The 23,458-nt window shown below is 41.9% G+C and overlaps 1 protein-coding gene across 1 annotated transcript; it reads left to right on the forward strand.

Moving 5' to 3' along the window:
* The first annotated feature begins 829 nt into the window (after window positions 1-829).
* Window positions 830-22,334, forward strand: APPBP2 (amyloid beta precursor protein binding protein 2). Its single transcript, XM_064166593.1, has 13 exons — window positions 830-1,005; window positions 10,839-10,927; window positions 12,137-12,288; window positions 12,864-12,987; window positions 17,599-17,767; window positions 18,458-18,547; window positions 19,161-19,228; window positions 19,305-19,410; window positions 19,605-19,729; window positions 19,918-20,003; window positions 20,406-20,596; window positions 21,004-21,169; window positions 21,762-22,334. The coding sequence occupies exons 1-13, from the start codon at window positions 865-867 to the stop codon at window positions 22,013-22,015; spliced, it is 1,761 nt and encodes a 586-aa protein (XP_064022663.1). The 5' UTR covers window positions 830-864; the 3' UTR covers window positions 22,016-22,334.
* Window positions 22,335-23,458: the final 1,124 nt, after the last annotated feature.

Consider the following 23,458-nt stretch of genomic DNA (forward strand, 5'->3'; position numbering starts at 1 on the left):
GGGATATTGACAAAACGTAGTGGTATTTCCACGAGGGATCACAGGATTAACTTATAGAGGGAAAAGGAGACATTTACCACATGGCAGCCAAGCAGGAACACCAGATGAGGCAGATGTGCTTCAGGTAAACCCTCCTGAAAGGTTGGGCTCCCAAGTAATGTTCACCTTGAGCTGCCAAGACCTGCAAGCCACAGAAGGCCCAATATTAGCAATAGGTAATCCCGGGGGGAAGTTGTGAACTCTAATATCCCTTTTCACTGGAGAGGTCTGAGGGTGGGCAGACCCTAGGGCTTAGTGTGTGAGTGGGCACACTTAAGGTTCCTCTCGAAGCCAGCTGCTGGAGGTGCTCAGCCAGCTGTCCCCAAACAAATAAGCCATGGGGAGCCACCAAGCCCAAGGGCAGGAAGCCCCCCGGCCCAGCGGCGGCTTGGGGAAGGCCAAGTGCCTGAGTGTAGCGGCCACCTGAAGCCAGGCTACGACCCTGCCACAAACCACACCACCTCGCTTCTCACGCCCTACTGCTCACAGTGAGGATTCCCCCACACCCTCCTCCCCCTTATTTCTCTCACTCCCTCAATATAACTTCGTAGCCGCCGCCAGCCCTCCCCCCCTCCCAGCTTTTCACTGCCCTGGGCTTTCCTTTCCGGCCCACGTCCGTTCCCTGGCGCGTCCGCGCAGGCGGATGATTCCCTTCCTCTCTCTCTCTCTCCCCACTGCCATCCCCACATCCTCCGGGCTGCAGGCGCTGCCGCCTCCCGGTGCCCGCGCAGGGCGGCGAGAGCCCCGCGGCGTGAGGCGCGGAAGGGAGGTGGAGCGGCCGGGCGGGGGGAGGTGGGTGGGGGAAGGCGGCTCCGCACACCCAAGATGGCGGCGGTGGAGCTGGAGTGGGTGCCCGAGACGCTCTATAACACGGCGATCTCGGCCGTGGTGGATAGCTACGGGCGGGCCCGGCGCCGGGACATCCGCTCGCTGCCCGAGAACATCCAATTCGACGTCTACTACAAGGTACGGGGAGGCGGCGAGGGGCCGGAGAGCCTCGGCCCCGCTGGGCCTGGGGTAGATGGAAGGAGAAGCGGGCCAGGGGAGGAGAAGGGAGGGAGGGTCCGCTCCTGGCCTGCCCTAGGCCTTTCCCCAGGGGGCTCGAGGGGTGACTGGGCACAGGGCCTCGTCCCTCCACCGGCTCTGCTTGGCCGCCGGTACACGGTAGGGCCCGAAGGACGGTACGGGGGAGCGAGGGCCTGTGTGGGGCCGCGGCTGAAGGAGAGGAGGCGGCGGGGGCCAGTTCGGGGTCTTGCGGCTTCCCCTGCTCCACTCGTGGGCGCCTGGCCCACGGGAAAGGCCTCGGGGCTTCGGGGAGGGAGGCTGTGGGAGCCCCGGTGCGGGGAACACGGAGGAAGGGATCTGCCCTTGGGGGCCGCGGGGAGAGGGTCTGCAGGTGAGGGAAAATGCCACTGTCCCGGTCGTTGGAGGTGGAGGAGTACGGGCAAGATGAGCCCAAGCTAGCTGTGTTGGAATATATTTTCTCCTTTTCCTCCTTCTCTTTCTGGCTTTTCTTTTTTTTTTTTAATGGAATGGGTGATGCCACAGTGGTAGCTTGCTATGCTCCTGTATCACCTTTAATGATCTGGTAGGAACCAGATGAAAAGATTTGAGACCAGTTTAATGATATAGTTTATTAGCCTTAAATTATTCTCTCATGAAAGAGCTGCTTCTCATTCAGCTCTAAAGTATCCGGAGTTAAAGATACAGTGAGATGGTCCATTAATTCCTATTGTCCACTAAAAGGCATTTCATCCATATCCAGGAACGGCAGCAAATGAGCATTCTTCAGGAGAGGAAGAGCTAAGATGGGGGATAAGACTTCTTTCCTCTGGCAATAAATTTCTTAAAATCCAAGATGTGCTAAATGAAGTAATTCTTCAGACCAGCCTTTATGAACGAAGGGTAGTGGCCCATCGTATGTGTAGGAAAAATAGTAAGGAAAGCTCATCTTCATTGGAGATGGGGAGGTTGTTCATGTAGTGTTGAAACAGGCATGTATATTTTCTGTATGTTAGCTCTTACTTGTCTGCTTTCTGTGCTGAGACACCTGCAAACCCCTCTCTACTACATGTGAGCATACTCATAGATAATGGTGTGGTTGACATATGGCAGTCATCAGATAAAGACTAAAGATACGGAACTGACAACGTGGAAAACTATTTTGGGGGTTATTTTAAACTGCTGGTGGCATGACCATTGACAAACTTCCTTGCTGCTGTGTGTCTTGATGTTCAGATAAAAGGATGGTGCTTTGTGGCTTTTAAAGGCATGAAAACACCACCTCCTTCTAATGACAGAAATATCCAATATATCCAAGGATATATTACTCCCAGATTGTTTAAGAGCTCATCTGTAGGTGAGCTTAATGGATCCTTGACTTATTATCCTTTTATTGGCACTCTTTAGTGGTTGCACTGAATTGGGTTCATATGGAGTTTTTCCATGATAAAAAGAGGACCAGTATGTCTGACCTCTAAAGAGACTTCCTAATCTGTTTGTTCTGCTTGTGTACACTGGTGCATTGTCTTGCGGGGCAGATGATAAAAAGCATGCTACATACTTGTCTTCAAAATACTGTTGTGCTGATTGCTAGCCAGTATAACTTCTGTTCATGACAGTAATTTGCACTGCTTTTCCTATCATTTCTGTGTTTTACAACAGGACAGTCTTGGATAAAGTGAAATGTGTAAGGTGCACCTATGTTTCCTCTTAGGAATTTGTGTGTGTGAGAGATGTCCACACACAGAATAAATAAAACCACACAGTGTTTGGACGTTGTTGCCAATGGTGGGCAGGTCCTTCACATCTTCAGTGGTTTGCTGTGTAGGAGAACTTACACTTTTTATGTCACATTCAAATTGGCTTATACATAAACGTGACTAAAACCTTGGAAGTCCTCAGCCCTTCCTAAATGATGCTTTATTTGCAGAGGTGTCTACCTGCGGAGTGCCTTGAAGCCTAGCTCAGATTACAAGCCTTTTGAATCAGTGTTTATGTTTTTCTGTGCAACTATACAACACTTAGTAACTGGTTCCTATTTTCTCTGTCTGGATAGCTACAGCAATGTGACATGGCTGAATTAGGTTAGAATGAGGACAGCATCACTCATCTTGTTTCTTTGGTGATTGTTTCACTGTTTTGGTTCTGGATACAGTTCTCAGAATCACCTGGATGTTAAAAACCATTTCAGGTTGGTGAATTATGTTCAGTACGTCCTGTTTATTAAGTTTTATAAAGCAGAAGTAGAATTTCCAAAGTTAGTAACAGTCTTTAAAGAAATACAATCTAGAAGACTTCAGTCTTTTGTTCTGACTACGTGGTGGTGGTTACTGCTATGTTGAAGGGGTGTGTGTTAGTTGTTAGCATCTTAGGGAATAGTACTTTTTAAAGACAGCTCAGGAAGAGTGTGTAGCTGAGGATGTGCATGAATATACCTGCCTTTAGACCTTGAAAAAGACCGAGAACCGCTTTCTGCAGCTGCTAAAAGGTTTCCAGTCTTCCACATCTAACTTGTAAGTAATGGTTTGCTACTCGGGTATTAATCATGGTTTGTGATACTGGAGAAACTGCCACTGATTTTCTGGAAAATAAAAGGTAGCATCAGTCATTAGATATTAGATGTCTAATCATACAGCACTTTTATCATTGCAGCGAACACCTGAACTTAACCTTTACTGACCTGTTGACTTTGATGACCAAGGTAGGGTGCAGCACTATGAGAACAGCAGAATGCTCTTAAAAGGCAGGAAAATGCCTGCCCAATGTCTTGGTCTTTGTTTTTTTTCCTGAAGGTACTTTGTACCAGCATTTTGCTCTGTTGGCATAATATATTGCCTTTATTTCTCATCCCTTAACAAATCCAATTACTTGTGTTTCTGCATATTCCAGAATTTTTGACTTCCAGGAAACGCTTTATAAACCTCTGAATTTGCAATTATCAAAGCCAGGATTGTTGTAGAGTGATCTTTGTTGTGGGACTCTGTAAGAAATAGGTCCTGCTACAAGGTGACAGTAGCAGGCAGGTTCCTATTACTAAACATTTATCTTTCTGTAGCATTCCTGAACAATGACTAAAGCTTAAAAAAGGCAATATCAAATAATCATGACTGCAGTAAAACAACAAACCTGTGCTGGTTGAGCAGGGTGTTACTGGATTTACTTCAAGCAGCGTCTGACTTCTCATTGCAACCATTAGTAAAATAATAGTGGCAGAGCAGAATGTTTGAAAGGATATCCTGGAAATTTTCAGGTCTGTGTTTGCACTTAAAAATACTTAAATATCTTACTAATCACAGCTGTATTTTGAAGAGTTTAATAACAAATAGTGATACAAGTAACACCTGTATCTGAGGGGGCAGGGGAAGTAAATGTGCAAGCATATCAAGTTTTGTTTCCTTTGTCTCTTTGCCAACTTTATGTGTATCTTGGTGGTGGTGTTTCCTAGTAAAACTAGTTTCTCTTCCTTGTTTTTCTGGGGAGTGAAGAGAGAGAATTTAGTGTTTAGAAGCCAAAGAAAGAAATAGGCTGCTTGTCAGATAAAACAGGGCATGCCTGGCAGGTAGGTAGCATTCGTAAATGCCAAAATTCTGCATTAGGAAGTAGGTTATGATTGGAATAAACTCAGTCCTCAAAAAAAAAAGGCACAGGATGAGGAAAATGAAATTATCTCTTTGTAGTTTGTTGAGGAGAAGTTAGAACTTTGAAAGATGTAGAGAATGTAGTTACTGTTAACAGAAGATACTGAGCTAGCCAATCTGCTGACTGCCCAGTGAATGTCCTCTACAGAATTCAGTTCTTGCTTCTTGTCTCAGCTGTATGTTCTGTTATGTACAGCTGCTTCATTTCATTTGGTCTCACAATGCTTCTGAGGAGATGCTGCTCCATGAGTTTGTGTTTGCTGTCACCGGTGTTTGGTGCAGGTAGGCACTATCAGGCCAATCTAGGACTCGTATTGGCAAATGTGAAACTCCAGTGTTTGTTGTACTTTTGGCTTTTCTGGCTTTTGTGCTTTTCTTTTTCTACATTGACTTTTCTTGAAAATCTTTTGGGTCTAATGTTCTTAGAATGTTTTCTGATGAGATCATTAACCACAAGAACAATTGGTGATTACATGGATTTTGTTTAGTTAGTGCAGACCATTAGTAACTGCATTATGCTGACTTGGTTTGCATTACGTTTTTTAGACAAAACCCAAAAGGTTTTCCTTCCTTGCTAGATGAAGCTTCTGAAATGCTCCTACCTTGATGTGAATAAAAATGTCAGATTTTGAGTTTGAATCCTGATAGCTCCAGCTTCCCTAATGATGAGTGTAGCTGCAGGAATGTCTCTTCACTATCTCCTGCTAACCCAGAAAAGAACAGGCAGGCTCTTAAAACTCTTGTATCACTTCTAGGCATTTTTTGAACCAAGCAAAATGAATAAACAGGAATTTGCTGACTGATTACAAGAAGCTGTAAAACCTCCATTCTCTGCATTGCAGTAGAGATTTGGTTTACTGATGAGGAATCATAAGCATAATTTCTATAAAGTGGAATAAAAACCTAGCGCGTCCCAAGGCTTCAGTCTCCTGGGTGTTTGAGGAGAGTGAGGATGAGAAGCTGGAATGAGGTGTAACTGTACTGCTTTGGTTTTGAGGTTTTTCTGACCAGAGAAGTACAAACAAGGTCATAAGCAGTATGTGAGAGGCAAAAAAAATCCCAGAGCAATTGGGCCATATTTTGTAGCACTTCTGCTGTGACTGGTCAGTGTGACCTCACAAAGACTTACTTACATTCATGCTGTTGCATTTGGGGGGGGGGGGGGGGGGGGGGGGCAGAAATGGTATGAATGTGTAGGAAACAACCATGATTTCTGCATGTGTGCCCACACACGTATGCACATTCTGATCATGTCTGTGCTTCCAGAGTAGTGCAGCTGGACTTCACCAAATGCTGCTTGATTTAAGTTATATCTATCACCTTTCTAAATTGAAACCTCACAGTTCAAGAGAATCACCACTTAATAAGCTTTTTCCAACTATCACTGCTTTTTATTTTTACACATGCCTTATTTTATAGTCTAAATTTAGGTTAGAACTGACCCTTCCTTCCCTGTAAGGTCTTTACTCATTTGAAACTTATGTTTTCTTACCTTCTTCTGATTTGTTTTTTAACCTTTATGGGACATATTTTCTCATCTGATGTGCGCTAGCCTCACTTTTATTTGTGTCTCTGTTCTTAGACCCCATTATGGACTATGACACTTAGAACTCATCAGAGTTCAGGTCTTGAAGTCACATCATAAACAGAGGGGTTCAACTCCTATTGAAACAATAATTCATTCTGGACTTTATTTTCTTTTTACTGTTTTAATTTCAAACTGGGTTCTTCTACATGCTGCTGTGGAGAACCATACCTGTGTGTAACTGTAAGGCTTAGATTTGTATCCTTTGTGCTGAACTCTCTAGAGGTGAAGCAGAAAGCTTTGCTGATCTGATACAGGAAGTGGAGTGAGTGGGAAGACGTGGAGAAATGTGCTGTGTGTGAAAGCAGTAGGCTGCAAAAGCTGTCTCTGAAGTTAGGTTTATTTAGTAAGGCTGGGTTGTTTACTTGGTTGTTTATTTAGTTAAGGTTCATAAAGATCAGCTAGTATTAGGCAGAGTGTTTTAAAAGAAGAGTTGTAAAGTTTGCTGCTTTATGCCCTAAACAATAGCCGCTGGGACTAGCACTTGTCCAGAGGCTGTGTAGGTGGTTTTGAAATAGATTAAAAAGAATCAAATGTACTTAGAAAATAATTTGTTAGAAATACAAGCCTGTTCCCCCACTCCCTGTCTCTGATGAGTCATTTGTCCACAGATGGATTCAGGGCATCGGTGAAAAGAAACTTTTTCCTTCTGTATTCAGCAGGGAAGGGAGATTGTGGTTGCCGCCAAACGTCTTTCCCCAAATACTGCTGATGGTTAAGTGTAGTCCTTCCCAAATTTGACATAGTAGTCCTCATGACACTATTAGACATTACTAAACGTGCTGGGGAGGTCCTTACTCTAATATCCATATTAATTTTTCAGTCCTCTTCTGAACTGGAGCATTTTTTTTCTGGGTTGTGTATGCTGCAGTTCCTCTTCTGGAAGGTCTTTTTACAACTGGTTGATCCCCAGCTGCTTTAAAAAAAAACAACAACAGCAATAAAAGACAACCAACTAACCAAACCCAAAACAAACACAACGACACCTTTAATGATTTTTTTCATTATGTTTAGAAGTCTTTTCTCTTTGTGCTTGTACACAGTGATGCAAATACTAGATAGCTTTTTCTCATGTCTTATGGCTTTGCTTTTCCAGTGGCTTAAACAGATCTTTGCCTTTATTTTCAAGGGTTTGCTAGGAAGCAGTTAGAGTTCAGCTTAATCTGTCCAGAGAGAGTAAATGGACAAGAACTTACATAAGTATAATGAAATAGTAGTAGTTAAGTTACAAGTTAGTGTTATTAACTTGTTTAATTGGAGGGAAATTTAAAGACCTAGATGCTGAACAAGGATCATGGTGGTTTTCTCACAGCTATGCAAAACAGTTCAGTTGTGCATGTGTGTACTAACATGTCTATATATTAAACCTATACCTTGAGTCCTGTCTGCAATGCAAAATTAACACATCAGTGTGAGCTGGTTAAGTTGGAAGTTATATTTCAGGCTTTCATTCCCATTTCCATAGGTAAAGAAATCTCTGTTAAGCTCCAAATAAGTTGTGTTTAGAAGACGCTTTATGCTGGAGAATAGTTCTTCAGAAGTCCAAGTCTCTGCTGTTCTTGTCAAGGCATGTTTTTCCTGAATCACTATTTTGTTTTGGAGTTTTTTTTGTGTGTTATGTAGCAAGGCTTGTGGTCAAGATTTTTTCTGTCTCTGGAGCTTTAACAAGAGAACCATTTCTTCAGTGCTTGCAACTGCTTCTCAATGGACAAATGAGTGTTACAGAGTCACTTGGAATTGCTTCACAGTTTGACGTATGCTCACTATTTCCATGTCAGATTTGGGCTGAAATTACTGCTGTAACAGTTTCAAGAGAGTTCAAGCTGAGTTAGCTCCTTTGAAAATGCTCATCTGTACATCCAGGGAGGGGCTGAAGTGTGTGGTAAATGTCCCAAGGATACTGTATCTCTGGTTATACCAGCTAGAAAGAGGTTGGGGAATATTTTGCATGCCAGAATGGTGCAGGTGTTAACCTGTGAATTGAGGTATGAGGTGTGCACATAGCAGGTTTGGACCTTTGGGCTGTAAGCCAAATTTGACTTCTGCCTGAAATAATTGCTGTATCAAAATTGAGGCTGTAGTTAGGATCCTTTCGCATGCCTCCCAGACAGGCCATTGAAGAATCCCATGTAACAGTGGGCACGTTACAAGATTTGTTTAACCTCAAAAATACATCGATTTTTAAAAGTTCACACTGTCCTTAGTATGTTGTAAGCTAGTATCAGGTTAAGCTGTGAAATTTTAGTTAGCACTGCAGGGGGAAGTGGTGAGGTACTTGACGGAGAGCCCAGATGAACATGTGATAGTACTTGTGATTGTCTGAAATACTGGCAAAACAGCTTGGGGATGTGTCTTAGTTTCTTCCAGAAGTGATCTCAGCAATTACTAATAAGATGTCCACTTTCAATCCTGGGCATGGAATACAAGGCAAGATTTTTCTTTTCTTTTTCTTTTTTGCTTTTTTTGTTTAAATATGGCAGAAAATAGGTTTTAGGTTTTCGAGAACAGTTACCATAAGACAGCTGTGCTGAAGGAAATGAGAACACTTAACCATGACTGTAGTTTTTAAATACAGCAGACTGGATGTTCTTTTGCTGCCAGAGAGAATATAGCTTCAGAAGAAACTCTGATCCCTTTGAAGCACAGGGACATAGCCTTGTTTTATCTGAGGAGTAACTTGGCTTGCAGGCTTGTGCTGGTGTTTAAAAGAGTTCCTCCTCTTTTTTTAATTCTCTCAGCAAAATAAATGACTAAAAGAAAAAACATTCATTCCTGGCAATTGACATTATTAGGTCAAAGTATTTTAAGGTTTTTTTTTTTCTCTGTAGGTTCTGTTGTTAAAATAATGAACTTGCTGTGCTGTAGGATTGATCTCATGTGCTTTGATAAGAAGAGTTAACCAAAACTAAATCTCTGGCTGGAGGACATGTTCTCACATGCTTTGTTTGGGATATCATTCATCTCTTTCAGTGTTAGTAGAGAAAAAGGTGAACTAGACATAAGATGCTTATCAGTAAAAAAGTAATTATCAAAACAGAGAGGAATATTAACATTTCAGCTCAGTTTGTAATTGAGCATCTCTAAATGAAGTCGAAATAAGATTTCACTTTTCTTACATAAAGGTAGCTGCACTCATTTCAGAGTTCCTCACAGCTGTAAAACCTGCTTAGTGTGGAGAGTCTTGCTGTAGGTATGAGCATGTTCATTTTGGACAGTGTTTGCTTGGATGTCTTACTGTATGGACTAAAAATGGGGATAGCAATGCTTTCCCTGTGTGCTCATGAAACTCGGGTGTGTGATCTGGTTTGTGTCTACCAGCAGTTTTCTGACCCATTGTGCTAGTTTGAAGCAAGCTAGAATGTTTTGGTAAAAGAACTAGATAACGGGCAGTGAAATGAAAACAATTGATGTCATCACATGGCAAAAGTACCCCAGAAGAACAAATGGATCTTGAGTGGTCTGTGTTGAAAGATGCAGCTTCTAGAGAGAAGTGTGTGAGACATGAGCCATTGGCTTTTTTCCTCTTCCCCCATTAAGTTACTGCCTCACAGAATTATTTAAATTAAAAACAAAAAAAAGGGTGGTGGTTTTGGTTATTTTTGTGGAACACCTGAAATAACACATGGCTGTACTGGAACAGCCCTGTCTGATCTCATGCTGTGCCTCTAGCACAGGCTGGTGATAGTGACAGTGGCAAGTGTGTGGTGCTATTTCCTTAGGTTATTCTGCTTTCAGTCATCTGTGGTTCAGGAGCTTCAGGACATCAGGAATTAATGGCCCACCATGGACTTCTCTGCCATAGGTTTGCACAGTCCCTTTTGCAGCTATGTAAATTCTTAGTATTTATAGCACAATGTGGCAGGTAGTTCTGCTACTTAACCAAACATTGCATGAAGAACTGTCTCTGTGACTGGGATTTTATGAACAAGCCAACTGATCTGTTGGCTTATCTGCAGACACAGATCACTTTGGACATAAAACTCACCATCACTTTTAACAAATGCATGAACAGACTCACTGGAATTTTCCCATTTGCTCCATCTTTCCCATTAGCTCAGATATTATTAATGGGGCCAAGGCTCATGCCTGGTGTTAGGTCTGTCAGGAGTGACACCGATATTCAGAACGTGTGGGTTTGTGCTTTATTCACATAACACAAAATCTGCTTGAGCTGCTCTGTGCTAGATTCTGTGGCATTTCAAAATGTTTCCAAAGCATTTGGTTTCAGAGAAGCTGTTAATTGTGGTTTGTTTTTTTAGGAGTTTTTGGTTCTGTCTTGTTTTTTTTTAGCTTAGTTGTTGCAGTGTTTTATGATGCAGGTGGATATAGTAGATACTTGGAAATACACTTGTAGATAGAACCAGCTTGAAAACACCTATGGAGCTCTCGGAGCTTGTCTGCTCTGGTTTTAGACACCAAAGTTGTGCTGCTGCATGGCAATCATGAAACTTGTTAACTTGTGTTTCAACAGTTTGAAGTCTAGATTTTATCCTAAGTCAGCTTCACTATGAAGCTAAATTTCCCAGAAGAGCTTGGTCTGAAGCTTTTCAAATTCACTTGTGTTTTCCTTTCAGCTTTACCAACAGGGCCGCTTGTGCCAGCTGGGTAGTGAATTTTGTGAACTAGAAGTTTTTGCAAAGGTGCTACGAGCTTTAGATAAAAGGTAAGTGTCTTAATGCAGTGGCAATGCTTGTTTCAGTCCTCACCTCTTGATCTAGGTTTTGAATTTGGAAGATGTCTCTAATTTTCTTGGTCTTAGTAGCCCATCTAATAACCATAAGGATATCTTCTTAGACATACAGCTGAACTTCTAAGTGACAGCATTTCTTTCTCTCTGTCTCAACAAATACAACAACCAGAACTGAATAAATGCACTAAATTATGGGTGGTACTTGGTCTTCTGAGTGCTTGCTTTCTTCTTGTTACCTAGGCAGGTTTCATGGTCTAACCACAGCATGCAGTTAAGAACCGTGTAGTCTTTGACCCACCAACCTGGGGAGAAAGGGGAGTAAATTGGAAGGGTAAAAGTGTGAAAAAAATAGGGTTGAGATAAAGACCATTAGTTGTTTGTTTTTTTTAAAGAGAACAAAAAAAAAAATCCATGAACCAACCAACAGGAAGCCCTAAAGAAAATCAAATTAACAAACAGAAGCTACCAAAAAAAGGAGGGAGGGAAATTAGGCATGAACAAGAAATGTGATGCAAAACACTCCAGCTGCTCAGCACCAATTGATCAATGCCCAGGCAGTCCCTGAACAGCAGCATTGCTGTGCCTGTTTTGCTATTGTAGCAAAGTCCAAGTGAAAAGCTATCAAGCTGATAGGATTGTCCCAGTTTAAAGAGTTTTTCTGTCATAAAATATTCCAGTTTGTGGTGTTATGCTCTAAACCCGACTTTTAGTTCAGATTCTTTGTAACCAGAATAAGCTTTGAGTCTTTAGACATAGCTCCATCACATGTTTTTTTGTGTGTGTGATGTTAATGGCTTTGTCAGTGCTCATTTATCTGCAGTTTCTGTGGGAATTATAGAGTGAGGGTGGATTTGAGGCTTCTCTTCTCTAAGTTTTAGCTGAAAACATTGTTTTCCAGCATTAATATTGTGTGGGTAGCTCATGTTATGCTTACAGTGAAGGGTGTCCTTGTAAAGAACGTGGTGTGTGCTCGCCTGATTTGTTGGCTAACCCAACAACTGTGATCCATTAGCCCTGAGACTGACAACTCTGCTTGAATTCATCTGGGTTTACTTTGGGAGAGGCTTGAAGTTCATTCTCTGAATCACTCTTCATCTAAATTGATGGCACTCAAGAGCCAACTGACTGCAGTGTTTTAAAAACTTCATGTGTAATTAAACTCTCTTTTTTCTTTTGTTTCAGACATCTGCTTCATCATTGTTTCCAGGCTTTGATGGACCATGGAGTAAAAGTTGCTTCTGTACTGGCCTATTCTTTCAGCAGACGGTGCTCCTACATCGCAGAGTCAGATGCTGCTGTGAAAGAAAAAGCAATCCAGATTGGGTTTGTTTTAGGTAACTGGTGATGATAGACTGTTTCAAGCATGAGCCTTTCCTTCAGACATGCTTCACTTAAGCTGATGCTGATTTTTCTTCATGTGTTTTCTTTTCAAAGAACCACCTGTGGGTCTGGAATGTATTTTTGTAGACAACTACTTGATGTCCTTAGAAAAATACATTTGATTTTAATATGTAAGAATATATGGGCTTGTCTTTGCTATTTTCCATGCTTTGGATTAAATATACATTATGCATGTGATGCTTAAGATTTTGTAGTGGTTTAAGGCTTATGGGAATACTCTAATAAGAGAAATTGATCCTTTCCTGAAAGTAACTTTAATATTGGTAAGTAGTCGATGACAGATGACTGTTGAAAAACTCTGTAAAACCAACCAAAAAGTCAGCCTCAGGTGAAGGAAAAATCTTCTATGTCACCTTTTTCAATTCAGGACTGGAGAATTTAACCTTGACAAGATTGCCATGTGCAGTTCTATGAACTAAGTAATCTCTTACAAGACTTGAGCCCACCCTTTTTCTCTTAAAAAGGTGCCTTGCTGTTCAAATTTCTTTGTCCTTGTTCTGTTTTCTAGGAGGTTTTCTATCAGATGCAGGCTGGTACAGTGATGCAGAGAAGGTATTTCTCTCCTGCCTTCAGTTATGCACCCTTCATGATGAAATCCTTCACTGGTTTCGTGCTGTGGAATGTTGTGTAAGGTGAGCTCCCCTTTAATTCCTGTGTGTCTTACTGTGAAATACACAATAATCACAGTGCTACAAACTGCCTTGGAGCTGGCAAGCTTCAGATGCTCTCTTTAGTATTTTGCTGCACTGCAATACTTCCCTGGGTAGAGCTGGAGATCAGAAGGTGCTTGTTTTACACTAATACCTTGAGGTTTCAATTGGGAGACTGGCAGCACAGTTCAGGGGAGGGGGGAAAGATCATTTTGCCTTTCTGGCAAAAATACATTGTGGACAGCAAGGAGTGGGCCAGCACTTTGCTTTTTTGAAATGAATGTTAGATGTTGGTGTTCACCAAGGTTATATTCACTACAGGAAGAATTTGCCAAATCCAAACACAAATGATACAAATGCTGCTAAGCAAAAATAGCAGGAAAACACTTCCTGATTCCAGATCCAGTGAGTTCTCTTGCTCCATGCTGAGCAACCTAACTGACGGGGTAAATATTTTGATATGTCCAATTCTTGCAGACATCTTCAGCCACAACTTAGACATTAAGAAGAGAATTTTGCCTTTAGGAGACACTGGGGATTTGTAGCTGTGGTGTTTCTCAAGGCCTACGGTGGGATATTCAGATAGAGTTCACCAGAGGCCTCGTATTATCACTGTTAGTTTTCTTAGGTGTATCTACATGTGTTACACCTATGCAGTCTGCAGCAAGCAGGCTGGTTCTGGTTGGTAACACATTCTGTGTGCTGCAGATTGGCACTTGAATACCTATGTTGGGATTGTTTTACTGTTTTTTAGATGCTATAATGAACAACAAAGTCTGTTCTGTATTTATCAGCGTGTAAGGCAGAACTTATTTTGGAAAACTGCTGCCAAACAGCCCTGCATCTTGTTTTTATGGTTGGACAAACAAGAGGAGTAAATGGGCTCTGCCAGTAGCTGGTTATTTCACATGCCAGCCAGAGGCCATGGCAATGCTGCTGCTCAGTCTTGTCCTGCCCTGCCAGCTACCACAGGCTGTCATTCCAGAATTGTTGCCAAGAGAAGACTTGGCACACGTACACACCTTCCTAGAACTGGGGAATGCTGGATATAGCACCACTGTTCTAGTGTTTGGGCCTTTGCCTTCTAATTAGTCTAAAACAAGTTGCCTTGTTGTATCAGGATGTTTGGTAAGCTGGAGAAGTTGCCTTAAAAATAAACTCCCTCTCCTTCTCCAACGAGAAAAAGGAAAGAGAAAAGGGAGTAAAGGTAACTCTGGACTACAGCCCATGCAGTTGTGAAAAGGAGATTGTAATTCTGTGCTAAAGAAACCGTTCTGTGATAGGACAAACTCTCCTGGAGATGATAATTTGTGTTTGGGCAGAGATGGACATTGTTGTGATGAAAGCTGATGGCCTGCACCTATGTCCCTCGGGGTGGTGGCATGAATTGAGGAGACACCTCTTTATGTTTGGGCATCTCCCAGACAATCAAATCACAGCATCATTTGCTTGGAAATGTGTGGGGAAAGGAAGGATTTTACAAACTTTGAGGAGTGCTTCTGTAAAATCTAACCACATCATTGTGAAAGAGCACAGTGATTCTGTTTAGCTTCCAAGTCATGAGGCAGTAGGAGAAACTTCTTGTTGTTACCACCTAATCCCTGTTGTAGAATCTGTTGTTCTCACCACTGTGATCACAGTGGAGTTTTAAGAGAACAAAATTTAAACCCAGATTTTGAAAATATTACACTAAAAGAATGGCTTCTGGGATTCTAAAAGATCCCAAGTCCAATCTCTGGAAGTTTAATGCATTGCATTAATAATAGAAAGCAGTTTAAACACATGCCAAGTTTTGTGTTCTTCAGGCAGAATTCGGTGTGTGTTTCTACTAGCAGTAGTAAATTGTAAGGAGAAATTGAGAAAATGTGAACATTTGAGTCTCCTACAAGCCTGTGTGCTATGTTCCTGCATGTGTTGAGCTCCTTTTGGTTGGTTTTCTCTCGTTATTGTGTGTTAAACAAGAAGTCACAAATGCCTAATACAAGTACCTGGTTCTCTCACTTCCATGTTTCACACTTCCCTGGTTCTTAAGTGTTTTCTGATGCCTTTAGATTTCCTAAGCTGCTGTGGACCATTGTGTGTATGCTCAGAGAATAATTTTACTGGGGGAGCAGCAAGCTTTTCCCCAAAAGCTATTACTGCAGACATCAAAGAAGATTCTTAGTTATTAGCATAAATGTCCTAAGGCCTTTTGCTTCCTCTTGCCTTTATCTTTGGAAATTTCTTTGGATTAATAAAGGATTTCTTTTACTCAAAAGTGGATCACATAAACTCCACTTATGCTGGAGGATTGGGTTAGCTTTAGCTTGGCTTTCTTGGTCTTGGTCAGTTTCTATGTTTGTAGACACTATCACTGAAGCATCCAGATACTGGATATTCTTTTTCCCAGGCGCTTATCTAAATTGCAGCACTATCCCTGCTGGCTTATACCATTACATGGGATTTGGGCTTTGTATTTTTGATGTTGCAGAGCAGCTCTCAGTTGAATGGTGCAGGCAAAATAATTTTGCTCTTTAGGGAAGCTGTAATTGTGTCATTTTACCTTGCTAGTTTCTTTAAAATTCTCATTGCTTGAGCGTTAGTTTGCTGCTGCCTGTGCCCAAGAACATAGTGAGCTTGCACATCATGTTTAGTTCTCAAGACCTTGTCTAAAGAAAAATGTGGCTGTTGTTTTTTTTCCTGTCTATTCTTGAGCTGTGTTGTTGTGTTTCTCATTGGAAAGCTGGTGTTTATTTATGTAGCTTGTTTCATGAGGGGGTTGAAGGTCTTTTCTTTTGATCATCTCTTTGCATGGCTAATAGACATCTGCTGCTGCCTTCTTGTGAGAATGTGAATTTGGTTCCTTTTGTGTTCTGTGATACATTTCAATAGGAAAGTGTGGGAAGAGACGATGTTAGGGGTAGGCTGAATTTATAGGGCAGGCTTAGATGTGTTGCTTTGCTGTCACAGGAGACATGAGTACAGTAACTTAATTCTCAGAGTAAATAATAACAGGAAATGGATTTAGAGAGGAGAAACATTTGATCACAAACCTTGCTCTTCCCCCCTTAACAGCTCATGGGAGGATCTAGAACAATACATTATAAAAGGTACCAAATGCTGTACCCACACAGCAGCTCTCAGTTGGAGTTGTAGCCTCTTTGCCATGCAGCATTACCTTCTGCCCCACTTCACTTCAGCTGTTTCTCTTCTGCTGTTAGCTGTCCTTCTGATTCATAAAGGCTCGCCTGATGTTTTTCAATCTCTCTTACTCATAGACTAATAACAGATTTCTAGGAGGGACAATGGAGGTTAATTTACCAAAATTTCATAAGCTACATGGCAGGCATTTGCAGCAGAGAAGGACCAGCTGGCTCTTCTTAGCCTGCATGGCTGGGAATGCAGTTCTGCCCTTCAGGCTTGGAATATGATAACACGCTGTTCTAATGTATCTCTTTAAAGTAACTAAGCATCAGCCTACAACAAAAAACATCCCTTACTTCAGTTTTAAACAGATGCCAGAACCTGAAGTTGTTTCTTCTCTAGAGAAACAGGAGTATGCTTCAATAGCGCTGTGGTTTATTGCCTGCATTTGGCTGTTGTTTGATGAAGCTTCTGTTAATCCTTCAGAGGGAAAGGCAGCAAGCTGGGAATGGGGCAGGATCAGGGGAGAGGGATTTTAGAGATGCTGTAAACAGGGTCAACAAAGAAGTCTCTTCTGGTGCTGCTGAGTCAGAGCTGGATATTGTCAAATGGACATAATTGAATCTCATGTGGAGACTCCCCTCATAACCCCCAAAACAAACCAAAAAAGACATCTTTGAAGCACTATGCTACTTAAGGTTTGAGTCAGAAGTGCAGAGATCAATGAAAATGAGCTGTGTCTGGACTTACTTGGGTCTGTTTCAATTTAACATACTTTGGAGAGGAGGTGGAAGGGGTTTAATAACTGTGTATTGCAGGGTTTAGAAATGGAATTCCAGCAGTGTGGGGAATACTGGACTTTCAGAGAAGTAAAACACAAGGTGATTCAGTGAAACACCAAAGTGGTTCAGTCACTGGATGTGGAAAACTTCATCAACGTGGGAAATCTTTTGACATCTCCAGCAGTAAAATTCTTGCTGTGCAAAAGGCAAAACATGGAGCACAGAAGCAGTGCTCTGTAAATGACTGTTCTGTTCTGAACTAGGACAGGAGAGTTTTGCTGGGATGACAGTCCTGTTCTGCTCTATGTGTAACACCAAATTGCAGATCTGTGCTGTTTAACCTGAAGAAGAGGAGGCTGAGAGGAGGACTTACTAGTTTCTACAGCTACCTGAAAGGAGGTTGAAGTGAGGCTGGTGTTGGCCTCTTCTCTCAAGTAACTAACAGGGCAAGAGGTAATGACCTCAAGCTGTGCTGGGGAAGGTTTAGGTTGGAGACAAGGAATTTTTTTTTTGTTGCAAGAGTGGTCAGGTATTGTAACAGGCTGCTCAGTGAGGTAGTAGAGTCCCCATCCGTGGCACCTGGGGACATAGTTTAGTGCTCATGAAGGTGTCAGGTAGAAGGTTGGAGGTGATGATCTTGGCAGTCTTTTACAACTTTGATGAGATCATCTCTGTACTTGTTCCCAAGGCTGCTGCATGTTCGGAATGGTAACTGTAAATATCACCTGGGAGAAGAGACTTTCAAGCTGGCTCAGTCTTACATGGACAAACTGGCAAAGCACGGCCAGCAGGCAAACAAAGCCGCGCTCTACGGTGAACTCTGTGCTCTGCTCTTTGCCAAGAGCCACTATGATGAGGTGAGTGGCATTTTGAGTTTGGTTTTCCTCAGAAAAGTGGGGATGGAGCCTCCCAGGACATTCCATGGCTGTCTCAGCATTAGGTTATTCTTCTAGCCAGAGTCCCTGGTCTCTTTTGGTACCTATGTGGCAGTATCAGAGAAGCATTTGATTTATTGATTTTACTGTGTGTTGTTCTAAGTTAATCTACAAGTTCTTAATGATCCTTTGCCCAGCATGAGGAAATTGTGTGTGATAGGTGACTGATTCAAACTGCCAATCTGTAAATGAACTCTTGCAAAATTTTTATTTTACTAGGTGAAAAAGACCAGCAGAACATGGCTGATGGATCTTTGGTGAAAACCTGTGACTTAGCTCTAACCAGACCTGCAGTTTCTTTTTACCTCTTAATTACACAATAGGAATTACTTAGAGATTTTAACTTAGTCTCTTGGTCTGTAAAAGTCATTGTAATAATGCATGCTTTGGGCTGGTATAAAATACTTAGACATTCAGCATTAGCCTTTTAAAGTCTGCCTTTTAAGATTTGGCTGAGCAGGTTGCACTACACATAAGCAGTTATACAGATCTTTTGGTAGGCTTTGTTATGGAAATGATCAATTTACTCTTCACAGCCGAGTAACGTTTGTCTTAGTGTTGCAAGGTAGTGAAGTCCCAGCTTGGTTATGTTGGTAACTCTTCGTTCCACAGGCTTACAAATGCTGTATAGAAGCTATGAAGGAAATCACAGTTGGCCTGCCTGTGAAAGTAGTAGTGGATGTTTTACGACAAGCTTCAAAGGTGAATTTAAAATCTGTGTTGCTTTTGTTAACTGAATTGCTACCAAGAATGGATCAGGGTAGGTCATACCTCCAGAATGTTGAGTAACCAGGTCCATGTCTTGAGTCTTATGATGTGTTACTTGTGGTCAGTTCATCTACTTCAATTTCTTACCTGTGGGGATTTGATTTTTTTTCTTTTTTCCTTCTTAAAACTGAGTTCCAGCTGTTCCACTGGAACAGGCTGCCTAATGGGGTTGTGGAGTCTCTGTCTCTGGAGACATTCAAAACCTCCTCTGGCAGGGAGGTTGGACTCAATGATTTTTTGATGTCCCTTCCAACCCCTAACATTCTGGTATTCTGTTGAGATGATCATCAGGACAAAGTTAACCTGAGAGCCTTCCATAACCCCAGGGGCTGGTGTCCCATTTGCTTCAGACTAAGGAGAGGATGAGTCCTAGGATAAAATACAAGCTTATTAATGTTATCTGTGGACCTTTTCTTAATTAATCAAGAAGTCCTTTAGTAACCATGATATTGAAAATTAAGAGTGGTAGTTAACACTTGGGTCATTGTCTGGAGGAGATGAGCGCTGAGCCTGCACCTTTTCACATGCTTCATTTCATCCTCCTTAGGCTTGTGTTGTGAAACGTGAGTTTAAGAAGGCTGAGCAGCTGATCAAACATGCAGTGTACCTTGCCCGGTAAGTAGCACTCAGGAAAACCTTCTGAAATGCTACTTAACTGGCCTCAGTTTGTAACACAAATCTGTTTCCACAGGGAGCATTTTGGAGCCAAGCACCCCAAATACTCTGACACGCTCCTGGACTATGGATTTTACTTGCTTAATGTAGACAATATCTGCCAATCCGTTGCCATCTATCAGGTATGCAACAGGGCCAAGTGGCTGTCTTCAGTCTCACTTGATACTATCATCTCTTAAATCTTCCTTCTGAAAAACACCAGAATAGCAGAGCCATGAGATGTATCTTTTTTCCGCCTTTTTTGCTACCAAGAGAGATCCATTAGGTTTTTTTTTCCTGTATTAACCAAGGAAATGTCTTCTTGTAACTCTTTCAGACAGCTCTTGATATCCGGCAGTCAGTATTTGGAGGTAAAAACATACATGTAGCTACAGCCCATGAAGATTTGGCTTATTCTTCATATGTTCACCAGTACAGCTCTGGAAAATTTGACAATGCACTGTGAGTACAATTGTGTGAGGTGCTGGCAGCCAGTTGAGTTCTGTGCCTGGAGAAAAATGTGCCTAAGTGGTACGAAATTGCCAGTCAGAATTTAAAAGCATCTGTTTGTTGCATGACTATTTCTGTGTGCTATCAGCCAGCTGCTGACTGAAGTCATCCATATCTTGGGGCTTTATTGACACTTGCAGATTCCACGCTGAACGTGCTATTGGCATTATCACTCACATCCTCCCAGAAGATCATCTGCTCTTGGCATCCTCAAAGAGAGTGAAAGGTAGTACCCTGAGCTGTGTTACTGGGACCTTTGGAAATCAGGCATTTAGACAAGTTTATCCTTTTCCTTAACAGAGGCAGTGTCACTTGAGGCTTATTTTCAAATGGAGGCCACTCCAGAGTATTATTCTTTAGCCTTGATGTTTTCTGCTGATACACTTGTACAACAAAACTCCTTGGAAATTTTAACTGGAAGACTTTGGGAGGAGGGAGGAAAAATACAGACTATGAAAATATACATTGGGAGCTTGGTATCTGGTTGTACCTGTTCAAAAACATCTTGTCCTCAACATAAAGCTTGATGGGATGTCTCCCAAGATGTCTTGGGTAGATGACTTTCTGCTGCCTCCAGTTAAGATCTTTTGGGATCACCATAACATTGGCTTTTCTCTCCTCTGCCCAGCACTTATCCTGGAGGAGATTGCGATAGACTGTCACAACAAGGAGACTGAGCAGAGGTTACTTGAAGAAGCTCACGACTTACATCTGTCCTCACTCCAATTAGCTAAAAAAGCCTTTGGGGAGTTTAATGTACAAACAGCAAAACATTATGGCAACCTTGGAAGACTGTATCAGTCCATGAGAAAGTTTAAGGTGAGATGATAGTGATGTAGAGGTCTTGAATGAAAATCTGCAAGGCATCCATAAATCTGTCACAGCAGAGATTCTTCAGTGTCTGCACTTCATAACAAGTTGGAAAACTTGTGCTTTAGAATTCGTTTCTCCAAAGCTTTGTGCAAAGAATAGACCCTTAGATGCATGGTGCCTTCAAAAGCAGGGTGGCAGCAGTTTTGACCACAGAAAAAGTGATGCTGTTTGCTGATCCATTAACTAACAGCTGGGAGAATTTGATTGCGTTTTGTCTTTCCCCTTACCCATTCTAAAATGCCCCAGACTGTTCAGCCACTGCATAGTCATGTTTCCTTAAAGATTCCTTTTTTTCTTATCATTATGGCATGCTGAGTGGTGTCTTACTGACCTCTGATTTTTGATCCTCACAGGAAGCAGAAGAAATGCACATCAAGGCCATTCAGATTAAGGAGCAGCTCCTAGGTCAAGAAGATTATGAAGTTGCCCTGTCAGTGGGCCATCTAGCTTCCCTCTATAACTATGATATGAATCAATATGAAAATGCTGAGAAGCTTTATTTGAGATCCATAGCAATTGGTAGGTGATTCTTGCAGTGTGTTTTTTGATCACTGGTTTAGTCCTATACAAAACCTTTTAAAAAGATATTCAGGTTTTTAGGAAAGAACTTCCCTCCCTGGAAGTGTTCAAGGTCAGGTTGGACAGGGCTCTGAGCAATGTGGTAAGGTGGAAGGTGTCCCTGCCCCATGATAGTGGGGGGGTGGAACTAGCTGATCTTTAAGGTCCCTTCCAACCCAAATCATAGGAGTTTTTATAAGGGCCTGTGGCGATAGGACAAGATGCAGTGGTTTGAAACTAGAGCAGATTTAGATTGGACATCAAGAAGAAACTGTTTACTCTGAGAGTGGTAAGACATTGAAACAGGTTGCCCAGGGAAGTTGTGGACACCTCATCCATGAAGTGTTTTAAGACTAGACTGGATGAGGTTTTGAGCAGCCTGGTCTAGGGGAAGGTGTCTGCCCATGGCAGGGGAGCTGGAACTGAGTGATCTTGTAAGTTCCCTTCCCAGCCCAAACCATCTGTGATTCTAAATGGTTGGTAAAAAGGGCACCAGAAATACCACACGAGTGGATCATCTCTATAATTTTGTTTGCTTTTGGCTTTCTTGTAGGAAAGAAGCTTTTCGGTGAAGGATACAGTGGACTTGAATATGATTACAGAGGTCTCATTAAACTGTACAATTCCATTGGTAATTATGAGAAGGTTTTTGAATACCACAATATTTTGGCCAATTGGAACCGGTTGCGGGATCGGCAGTTCTCCGTCACAGATGCTCTGGAGGACGTAAGCACCAGCCCTCAATCCACTGAAGAAGTGGTCCAGTCTTTTCTGATGTCTCAGAACGTTGATGGACAGAGTAGCTAAGAACTTGCTCAATTAACCAGTTAAGGTTTTTTCCTCCAGGTTACAGGGGGAAAAGTCATACTGTGAAATCTAAACCATGTAGTTCTCTGGGGGCTGGAATTTGCATTGAAACACTGGTCCAGTCTACTGAAGAGTGCCCATCCGGATGAATGTGTGTTAAATCCTTCTCAGCATGTGTCTGGCACGTTTAGTTCGGCTCACATTTTTAACTTGGTATTCCCAAAAAACCCTTTTTTTTTTTTTCCTCTCTTCTTTCAAAAGAAGCTACTTTGCAGAAAGTCTGCAAGAAAACATTAAATAAAACTGTTTGAGTTCAAAAGAGTTGCATTCTTATTATGAATGGAAAGTTTCATCAAGAGCTTTCTTCTGATGCATAGGAAGGATAAGTGCTGTGCTCTCAGAAGTTACATGAGGAAGGTCTCTCTGCTATCCTGTAGCCATGCTAATGGTAGATGGCAAGAGAAGGGAGAACATCCCAGCCTTGGCTGCTGCCTTATGAAGACAAGTGGCAAAACCCACTTTGGATAGCAACATACTGTGTGAACCACAACAGGTCATTAAGCAAGTAACCACCACCATACGTTGTTGTTAACATCCTGAACTGGACCAGTGTTCATCTAGAAGTGAGAGAAGCTCCAGTAGACCAGCAACCTTAGTTTTCCTTGGTACCCACCAAGAGTGCTAACGTTCTGAACAGGACCAGGAAAAGCAAAAGCGGACCAGCCTGCTAGAAACGGCTTTTGGACCAGTGGCTTTAACTTAATATTTCTGCCCCTGCATTCACTTTTACAGTAGAAATCTTTCATTTAGATGTATGATCAGTGCAAAATTATATTCATGTAATAGATACAAGCCTAGGAAGTGAACGTTCTGTAGCGGTTGCGACGGCATGTCTTTACCTAGTAAGCTTAGACAAATATTAATGTCAATGCCACGAGCGAAAACTAGAAATGCTTAACTCTTTGCTGCAGCCATCTTCTGGGGTTTTTTTTTGGGGGGGTTGTTTTTGGTTTGGGGTTTTATCCCTCTTTTGAATGGGTTTACTCTGATCAATAACTGAGGCAGTCACTTGTTTATACCAGTCAAGAGTTTTGTATTCCAATCCAGTTTCTGTTTCTGGAGAACACAGCTTATTGTACGGTCTGCAGGGGTCAGCCGAAAATGCCAAAAAGCACAACAGGTCTCTTTTTTTTTTTTAACATTTTTTTTCTGGTGGTGTTTTGTTTGTTTTGATTTTTTTTTTTTTTGTGATGCTTCATTTCTACATTAAACAGTACAACCAGAAACTGATTCCTTTATATTAATTTAAGAAGCAGAAGTCAGCTGTAAAGATCCTTGAATAATGCCTATCTCACTAGCTTGTCTTAATTTTTCTTCTGTTGGAGGGAGCGGTGGTGCTGCTCCGTTGTGTGGTTTGGTTGTTTGGTTGTGGCTTGTTTGGGT

Source organism: Pogoniulus pusillus, chromosome 27, assembly GCF_015220805.1.
Source record: "Pogoniulus pusillus isolate bPogPus1 chromosome 27, bPogPus1.pri, whole genome shotgun sequence".
Lineage (NCBI taxonomy): Eukaryota > Metazoa > Chordata > Aves > Piciformes > Lybiidae > Pogoniulus > Pogoniulus pusillus.